Raw genomic sequence first — 10,579 nt, forward strand, 5'->3', positions numbered from 1 at the left:
ATAAGTTATGTTTGATTATAAAAGCCTTTCTCCAACACACATTAAAGAATAATAATCCATACCTATTAAAATTCTCACTGAGACCTCTCTTTTTATATCCCTGCTGAATCAAGACTTCTAAAACAGAATCACTCAAAATGCAACAACCTTACCAGCAGAACTCTAGAAACAGTTCAACAATAACTTTATTCAGGGTAATTCAAAAATAATAAAATTGCTTTATAACTGTTTTGCTAGTGTATGTTTTACCTAAATTTGTTTTACAAAAAGTATTTCATTAATGCCTGTCAGAAAAAGGGTTCCCTATAATCTCTGATTCTATGTCTTTAAATTTTTCTACTAAGTCAGTATGTTTGTGATCACAGAATTTCTTCTAATGAAAGTGCTTTTTGATGCTAAGTCAAATGATGAATGTTTAAGTCACTTCAGAATATAGACTCTCCCAAGGACAGGGCTCTGCCACCTGATATGGTTTTTCTGATGGCATCTTTGACTTCTTTGTTCCTCAGGCAGTAGATGATTGGGTTGAGCATGGGAGTGAAGACTGCATAGATGGCTGAGATCAGCTTGTTAGAATTAAATGAAGCAATGGCCCGAGGTCGGACGTACATGAAGATCACAGCTGTGTAGAAGATGACCACCACTGTAAGATGAGAAGCACAGGTGGAAAAGGCCTTCCGCTGCCCAATGGCTGAGGGTATGTGCAGGATGGTAGAGACAATGAAGCCATAGGAAAGAACAGTGGCTGAGAGAGGGAATACAAGGATGACAATGGCGAGGGCAAAATCTACTGTCTCAGCCATAGATAAGTTCATACAAGCCAACTTAAGGATGGGTGACACATCACAGAAAAAATGGTTCAAGACATTATTGCCACAGAAGGCAACTCTAGAGATAAAGTACACCTTTGCCATGGAGATGGTGAAGCCACTCACCCAGGAACTGATGGTCAGTTGAATACAAAATCCTGTGGTCATCATGACTGGATAGCGAAGGGGCCAACATATGGCTACATAACGATCATAGGCCATGGCAGCTAAAAGTACACATTCAGTACAGGCAAGGGACATAAAGAAGTAGAGCTGCGTCATGCATCCCAAGAAAGAAATGGTATTGGGGCGAAATAGGAATCCAGCCAGCATTTTGGGGACAGTGACAGATATATACCAGGCCTCCAGAAAGGACATAGTACTCAGAAAATAGTACATAGGCTTGTGCAATGACCCAGTGACCCACACAGTAAGAATGATGATAAGATTTTCCAAAAGCACAAACAGGTAAGTTATGAAGAAGATGAAGAAAAGCAGAATTTGCAGCCAGGGAGCAGTAGGAAAGCCCATGAGGATGAACTCACTGATGCTGGTGATATTTTCCATCCACAAAGTTGGATCACCAAATGACAAAAGATTTAATTCTAATATCAGAAAACTCAGGAGTAATATCCATAGGAGTATCAGGGGCCATAAGACTGGAGATAATTTATTATTATAAATTTCTTACTCTAGATTCCTCATCTTCCATGGATATGATGTGGGAAACATGAGCAGCCACAAGTTGAGTCCAGAAAAATACAGACCTAAAACAAAGAACACAGCAAATAATGTTGAGACAGAATCATAAGGCAATATTTAAGGTCTAGGTCTCTGGATCTGAGTCAGGAATGGATCTAGATTGTAGTTGGGTTGAGCACTTCTATGTCAGTACACTCTTCTGTTTCAGAAGAAGCTATGAGGCAGGAAATCATGTGACTGGAAAAAGTTCCTAGGATGGTTCATCAGGCAGTGTCAAGAATGAGGCAGGTTCAAAGTCTGGATAAAATAAAAGTACAACTACTAACTTAAACCCCCACTGGTCAGGACAATTGCTGATTCCAGATTGTTGTACATCTTTTGAAGACTCTGTTAATGCTTCTCTTTCTATGTTTAGAGCAGTGGCTTTCATTTGCCTACTCTTAGAACCCTTTTCTTCCTACTGGGTTGCCTTGTCTTACTTTGACATAAGGGTTTGTCCTAGTCTTATTATAACTTGTTAGGCCATATTTGGTAGATATTGCTGGGATGCCTGCTCTTTTCTAAAGAGAAATAGAAGAAGATTGAATCTGAGGGAGAAGGGAGGTGTGTGTGCTTAGGGGTTGTGAATTTGGAGCAATGGAGGGAGGGGAAACTGCTGTTGGGATATAGTATAGAGAAAAGAATGAATCTTAAAAACATAAATGAAAAGAAAGTGGCTTGTATTAATGCAAATAATAATCATTATGTATACTTACATAGAGAATTTTATAATACATGAATGTGGGTATGATATGTATTAGATGCCCAAGAGTTTGGCTAGCAGCCTCTATATACTCTGTTCCTATACACATGTACACACACACACACACACACACACACACACACACACACACACACAAACACACACACCACATTTTATAATTTATATGATATATATAAATTCAAGTTTATACTAGAAACACAGTAAAATGTCAATAATCACAGTTTATAATAAACTAGAACAATAATAAAAGTGTAGTATTCAAAGACATATACAGCTGATATCTTTGTCTTTTAGATTCTTTCCCAAAATTTCTTACTATACCATAGGTCTTGGCATGTATTGTTTTTTCTTTTTATCTCAGGAAAATTTACCTTTTCACTTCCAGCATCATTAGTTTTGTATCCTTGAGACACTGTGACATAAAACAATGGCCACTTGAACATAAGCAATGCCACAGGAGGAACAATTAAAAGACTAGAAGGGGATGATGCAGAATATGGTGTGTATGTTGAACACAAGAATGCTTCTTGTAAGAGCAAGATGACATGGGATTTCACTGTGCTGCTTGAAAAATTATACAATTTAAACCTGAAGATCATTCACTGCTGTAACTTTCCATTTAATGTTTTAGATTGAAGTTGGCCATAAGTAACTATAATCATGAGGATTAAAACCGTCAATAAAGAAAGAATATAAAATTTCAATATATTTACAAGCAAATGTGCACTTATACATACCACACATTATTTAATTTCAAATTCATTTACCAACCTAATTTAAGCTTTCTGAAAACACAGGTTAAATATCAATATTAAAACAAATATCGGGGTTGGGGATTTAGCTCAGTTGGTAGAGCGCTTGCCTAGGAAGCGCAAGGCCCTGGGTTCGGTCCCCAGCTCCGAAAAAAAGAACCAAAAAAAAAAAAAAAAAACAAATATCACTTGAATAATTCCAATTCTTGATTGTCAATATTACTAATTTAGATACATGTTGAATATAGGTTGCATTTGAAGAGCTTATTTGAGAAGAAATGATTCAAGAGGTGAATTCAGAAAGGCCTTAGCTCTTCTGGGGAAAATATGGTCTGAGGACACAATTACAATTTGAATAGAGATGAAGCTGGCTTCAAATTATAAGTAAAATTAGCTAAAGATAAAAATCTTTTAAGGAAGCAAAAATTTACTCAAAAGAAAAGGCAGAACTCAGAAAATGGGTAAATTATTTCTCATTTTCATCATTTTTAAATAACCATAAATTAGTTGGTTATTATATATTAGGATAATGGATAAAATGAAATAGAACTTAAATTTGACTTCCTTCTCTACCAAAAGAACTATTCTTTAATTAATTTTAATGTCATCTCTTAGGAAAAATTTTTAACCAAGTCGTGTAAGAGAGGGAAAAGCACATAGCTTAGGTCTGAGACATACAAAACAAGGTAGTAAAGGAATGTTTGCAGCTAGATACCCTTACCATACACATGATAGGAGTCTACAGGGAAAGCAGACTCAGTGGCTAGAATTCATCAAAGCAATGAGAAAAGCACTGATCAGTGGAACATATAGGTGGAAAGTGAACTCTATTTCATGACTTATTGCTTTATGACTTTATAAACCTCAATTGTCTTAGCAAATTCACTTACTAGTGGAAAGGGGATAGATAGCTTAATTTGTGGCAAGGAGAAACTTCTTGTTTAAAGGCCTGTCCTCCTCTGGATACTAAAAATATAAAGCAATCATTGGATACGGGTATTACACACCTTTAATCTCATTGATCAGGAGACAGAAGCAGACAGATCGCTTTAAATTTGAAGCCATCAGTCTGCACAGTGAGTTCTAGGCATGATGGTGCTAAATAGTAAGGCCTAGTCTCATAAAAAGGAAAAAAGAAAGAAAGAAAGAAAGAAAGAAAGAAAGAAAGAAAGAAAGAAAGAAAGAAAGAAAGAAAGGAGAGAGAGAGAAAGGAAGGAAGGAAGGAAGGAAGGAAGGAAGGGAGAGAGAGAGAGAGAGAGAGAGAGAGAGAGAGAGAGAGAGAGAGAGAGAGAAGAGAAGAAAATATAAAGATGGTAAAAGGGCCAGATTCCTATTTGAGAACTTGAAAATAGATAAACAACAAAATATTATACCAAGTAGCTCACTGGAGGAGGGATCCAACATTTTATCTAATAAATAGGATTTTATTATTTGAACCTGGCTAATTCAGGCCAAATATGCAAAAATTTATACAAGTGAATAAATTTTACTATGATTATTTAGTGAGGTTTGATGACACACACCAATAGGGAAACTGATACAGAATTACTACAAGTTTGAATCCAGAGTGATCTAAACCTGGTGAGTTCCAAACAGCCAGGGCTATACAGTAAGATCCTTCTCTAAAGAAAACAAGCCGACAAAGAAAATAGATGACACAGCTTTATAACTAAACTACAGTACATTTCAGGAAATTAATCAGCTGCCCCATCTCTTTTGTACATTAAATTAATTTGTTTTACAAATGTTTACTGAGAACCTACTATGGGAAAGCAGTATCTTGGACATTTAAGTAGCTCAGTTAGCAATGTAGAGAACTCAGATAAAGTGCCCTTTGGAATTCCATCGTAAGGAAGAAAACAGGCAATTAACAGTGAATACACCATGTATAAAAATGTAGAAATGGAAAAGTTTTTAGGATAAATCTAGCAAAAACTAGAAAAACAGGAATGTAGCCAGTGGCAATAAGTTGATATTTTAAACATAATGGTCAGGACAGAACTTATTATACCCGCATGAAGAACGGGAGAGTATTAGCTACCTGTCATCCAGATGGAAGAGATTTGTAGACAGAATATGTCAATTTAAAGGCCTTAGAGAGATCCACAGAATGAAAGATGCCAAGGAATCTAGTATGATGGGAGGGAACAGAGTGAACAGAGGAGGGAATGAAGTTATAGCAGTAAAGTGTGAGAGACCTGACCATGAGCACATCACTGTGTTCCTTCAAAGGGGTGGTACACATTTGCTGTTTACTGAACCACTTTCAGGACGTCTTGAGCAGTTGAGATAATTAATTCATGGACTTAGGCATGTGGGTTATTGAGCATTTGCCCAGCATGTGCAAGAGTTCAAAAAGACTGTCCCAGCACACTCGAAAGTTGATCAATTACACCTTCCTACAAGTAATCATCCTATTCTTTACTGGTCACATTTCTGTCTGTTTTTGGAAGCAGGATATCCATTAACCCCACTTGGTTACCTTTTCTTCTACTGCTCCCTTTCTATGACTACTACCTTTCCTGAAATATCCAAGTCTTTTCTATCTTAAATTGTTAATTCGTAACAAGTTTAGCTGTATGTACCTGTAACCATAGCACTTAGCAAATAAGTCTGAGACATTGTGAATCCAGTGCCAACATGGAAATAAACAAAACAAGATATTTCCGATTGTTAAATCTACCTTTACTTTATCTTGTTTCATATTTAGCAAATGGCCTAGAGGAAGAAAGAGCCATTTGTAGTAAGAGTAGGTGATATTAGAATACCAAATATAGTGAGAGTTCAAGGTAACAGTTGATTGTTCTTGTCTGGGGAGAACAGAAAGCCTTCCCTTGGAAGACACAGTTCGAACTACACGAAGCATTGCAGTTTTGAAAGGTAGATTAATACTGAGGAACAAAAACCAAAACTTTAACTGTATAGATTGAAAAAGAGGAAGTGAATGATAGAGTTGGATTTGATTGGAAAAAATGGGCAGAGAGGAGGGAGAATGAACAAAGGTGGAATGTGAGGTCACTTAGAATTAGCTCTCTGTACACTTTCTTATGAAACCTATTAATTTTCTCATTTATAACAACAGATTGATAGATACCTGTTGTCACAGTGACCAAATGTAGGAAAAAAAGATGAGTCTCTGACACATAATCTCTACTATTGGATCATGCTTCCATTATTGTTATATGTTTATCTTAAAACCATTTGTAGAACTTCAAGCATCACCTAGATCTGTGTCCACAGTCCATCACTCTGGGTACTGCCCTACATTATTACCTTGTTGAACATTCACCAAGTTTTTCTACCTTGCTTTTATGATCTTCATTCTTCATGCCAGCTTTTGGTCATTCCAATATTATGTCATCTATAGTGGTAACAACAACAATGATAATTTACAGTGTTTATCACATGGTAAAATGCATATCATTTCTTTCCTAGACAATATTATCACTTAATTCTCACCATGCCATAATAAAGTAGCAATTACTGGCTCCCATTATAGGTAATATAGTAAATGCCCACTAGTTCCAAAGACAAATAATATAAGACCGTCATTCTTTAACTGTATAATAACAATAGTATTTCTTTAATACCCCTTTTCCATATTCCTTATCCACTCCTCAGATAATTTTATACCAATGGCCCATTCTTTTCTATCCTGATCACATGACTGCTCCTTTGCCCTGTTCCTTAAAATGAGATTTTCCTTTTATCCAATTCTGTATCTATAAATTTAGCTTTTACTAAACTAAAGCTTAGTGTTTGTGATCAGTCTGAAGTTCTCAACATTTAAAATTGTTTGTCATGAAAAACTTTCAAGTTTTCAAAACATTTAAGAACCTCTAACATTTGTAATTCTCTTCTTTAAGCACTGAGTCTGCATTATCTTCCTTCTATAGGACAAAGACCTCTGTTCCAGCCGTAGACTAGTTATGCCCATCTACTTTGTAACTCTGAAAAGTATTTGTTGGGATTGGAATGTTGGCTCAGAGAAAAGCAATGGCTCACCTTCTGAGTTAATAACAAAACACTCATGCAGCTGACCCAGAAGATGTTCCAAGTAAGATGCAGGTTTTCTGAAGAAGGAAGAAAAGATGAACTGAGACCTAGAGAGATACGACACAGGGGGAGATTTTGTTTACCCTGGGTGGAAGGCAGGATTAAAAAGAAAAGCTAAGGTGCAAGTCTAAGGAGAAAACATAGTACAGAGAAATGTTCTGGGCCTCTACAGATGTTGTCAGAATATCTACTGATTGTTTAAGACAATACTAAATATCATTTTTATCTGCAGTTTGAGTGACCTTGCTTAAATACGAATATGAATATGTTCATTAATCACATCTAGTTCTTCCTGTAGTCCCCAAACTGCTGAGTGTTTCCTTGACACTCAGTCCCATATTCCTCTAAATCCTACTAGTCTTTCTTTGCTAACAACTCACCCTAAGCTTGAGCAACTCTGAAGAGTGTGAAGAGCTTCCTTATGTCACTCTTTACAATAATACAGTTACACATACTTTTTCTCAGGCCCGAAACTTTCTAACTCAGGTCTCTAGGAAAGCTCCAATTCAAATATTATTCTCTGTCAAACCAACCCTCGCCATCTACTTTCCTCCCCACACCCTTCTCATCTCCAGATATCTTCCACACAACCTCTGACTTTATAACATTTTGCCCCTTTCAGAATTATATGATAACATTTATTTTGCTTTACTGTCCTTATTAGATTTGTGTACACCTTGAAAATACCATCTGTGTTTCATTTTTGACTTACCTTATCATCTCTAATACATATTGTAGTCCCTGGGTTGTGTTTGACCCCTGATAAGCAAATTAGTTGTGAAATGTCATTAAGACCAGATATCTCACCAAACTACGTCTTATCGATTCCTTTCTTTGCTGTCATGGTGGAGCAAGTCATCTAAATTGAGCCCTGTTTAGAGATCTTGATTTGGTTTTTTCATTTACCAGACTGATGGGCAGGTGTCTTCAAGAACACAAACTTTGTCACATATGAATCTTTGTCTTTGGATCTGGAAGGGATTGAAAACAGAAGGTGATAAAGAGAAAAAGAGATAAAGCAGCAGCTCTAGAATAGCTTGTTCTCTATCCTGGAAAGTTGGAAAGTTGCCTCTCTATAAAGCCCATAAAGCTTTTATTCTTTTCCACTAAAAAAGACTACAAAATCTAGAGCCCAAGAAAATAGTAACTTATTCTGCTATTGATTCAGGAAAAATGAAACATTGCTTTACTTTGTATTTATGAAAAAGACTGAAATCTAAAATATGTTCTTACTACTGGGCTTGTCTGATACTCCTGAGGCCAGCATAGAAGAGATTTTTCTATTGTTGTGGTTTTACTACATCACTGCTCATTGCCTTTCCTAGTCCTCTCTCACTCTTTCTCTAACTCTTGCTCTTGACCTATTTCTCTTCCAACAATCTCTTTTCTCCCTGGACACGTTATATGTTGACTCCTCCCTCTATCTCACCCAGGTAGACCTAGACCTGAATAGGTCCCAAGCCTTTATTTTCCTCCCTCTGTGTGATAGTCACTATGTCTCCTTAATGTATTAATATTATTTGAAATAGGTTATAGATTAGGAGATTAAAGCACACATAAAAGAATTTTATAGAATTTTTGATGCAGAGTAGACTCCAGGAAGAAATAAAGCTTTATGCCCACACCCTTTTGTTAACCATTAAAATAAGCATTTTCACTCAGAGATAGGAAAGTGAGCATTGGAGATGAAGTGCATTTGACAGTTCTGTCTTCTTTGTCACATGATGTTGACCCTCTTATCTTTTATATTTTTTGGTTATGAGCATAGCTTTTAATAGATGAGCCATCTCTGCAGCCCCTCTTATCTTTTAAAAAGAATTATCTTGCCTATTCTCTTTAGAAGTATGGTAACAGGAATATCCATTCTTAGAGGTCCAAGAGGACAGCAAAGAGAATGCAGAGCAAAGGGTTATAGGAAAGGACAAAGCACACAGAGAGCAAATAGCTCACCATATTTTTCATTCTAATTGCTTTGCAAATTTTACTCTCTTTAATTCAACCTTTCCATCTTTATTGTTCTTTTCATAATGATATAAACTAGGCAGTCAGCCTAGTTAGACTTTGGATCAAGAAAAAAGAATAAGAAAAATGTTTTTGTTTCAGAGTTTGATAATTGGGAGATTGAAATGAAAAACGACCTTGTTTATTAGATGTAGTCCAGATATGGTCAGAAATAATCCAGACATGGTCATCAATTAACAAATGGAGGTCATAGATCCTCAAAAATGTGTAACAAAATGTGTCTTAGCCTACAACCTTATTTCTGCATATACCTCTATTTGAGAACAGCAAGTTAAATGGCAAAAGTTTAAGAATATTATATATGGTCTTGTTATTTTCTTCTCTGTTAATTGTTATTCTATTAGATAAGACTAAGAGATATTTGGCTAATAAAAATTTAGCGTGATCTTTATAGCAGTCATGTAAACACATTTGGCACTAACTATAAAAACAAAGATGTGATTTTGGTTTTTTTTTTGATTGGGTATTTATTTACATTTCAAATGTTATTCCCTTTCCCAGATTCCTATCCACATGCCCCCTATCCCCTCCCCTCTTCTTCTATAAGGGCTTCCCCTCCCCCATCCACACCTCCTTACCGCCACCATACCAACATTCCCTGACATTGGGGGTCCAACCTTGGCAGAACCAAGGGTTTCTCCTTCCATTGGTGCCCAACAAGGCCATCCTCTGCTACATATGCAGTTGGAGCCATGGGTCAATCCATGTATAGTCTTTGGGTAGTGGTTTAGTCCCTGGAAGCTCTGGTTGGTTGGCATTGTTGTTCTTATGGGGTTGCAAGCTCCTTCATCTCTTTCAATCCTTTCTCTAATTCCTCCAACGGGGGTCTCATTCTCAATTCAGTGGTTTGCTGCTAGCATTCATCTCTGTATTTGATATGCTCTGGCTCTCAAGAGACATATTTATCCAGTTCCTGTCAGCATGTACTCCTTAGCATCATCAATCTTACCTAGTTTTGAATATATATATATATATATATATATATATATATATATATATATATATATATATATATATATATGCATGCCACATGTGGGGCAGGCTCTGAATGGCCATTCCTTTAGTCTCTGCTCTAAACTTTGCCTCCATATTCCTTCCTATGAATATTTTCCTTTCCCCTTTAAAGAAGGACTGAAGCATCCATATTTTGGTCATCCTTCTTCTTGGCTTCCTGTGGTCTGTGAATTGCATCTTGCGTAGTGAATTTGTTTTCATAACAGTATAAATAACTTATCAGCTTATTTGTTCAACCAAAAGCCTTTCTTTTATATCAAACAAAACATTTAAAAATTCAACAAAAATTATACTACTGTAATAGGTTGTTTTTTTCTTCTAAAATGGAATATAATATGATATTGTTCTAATGCTTAAAAAGAGCTTATTTAACATCTTTCTTAAGCTTACTACAGCTATTAATAATTGAAACACTGACACTGTGGAATATTTCAGATATTTCAGAGACCTTTTGAAATAAT

At 36.1% G+C, this 10,579-nt stretch overlaps 1 protein-coding gene across 1 annotated transcript; it reads right to left on the reverse strand.

Moving 5' to 3' along the window:
• Positions 1–425: 425 nt before the first annotated feature.
• On the reverse strand, positions 426–1,376 carry Or6b9 (olfactory receptor family 6 subfamily B member 9). The gene has a single exon (NM_001000202.1). The coding sequence runs from the start codon at positions 1,374–1,376 to the stop codon at positions 426–428; it is 951 nt and encodes a 316-aa protein (NP_001000202.1).
• Positions 1,377–10,579: the final 9,203 nt, after the last annotated feature.

This window comes from Rattus norvegicus, chromosome 1 (assembly GCF_021556685.1).
Source record: "Rattus norvegicus strain SHRSP/BbbUtx chromosome 1, alternate assembly SHRSP_T2T, whole genome shotgun sequence".
Taxonomy (NCBI): Eukaryota; Metazoa; Chordata; class Mammalia; order Rodentia; family Muridae; genus Rattus; species Rattus norvegicus.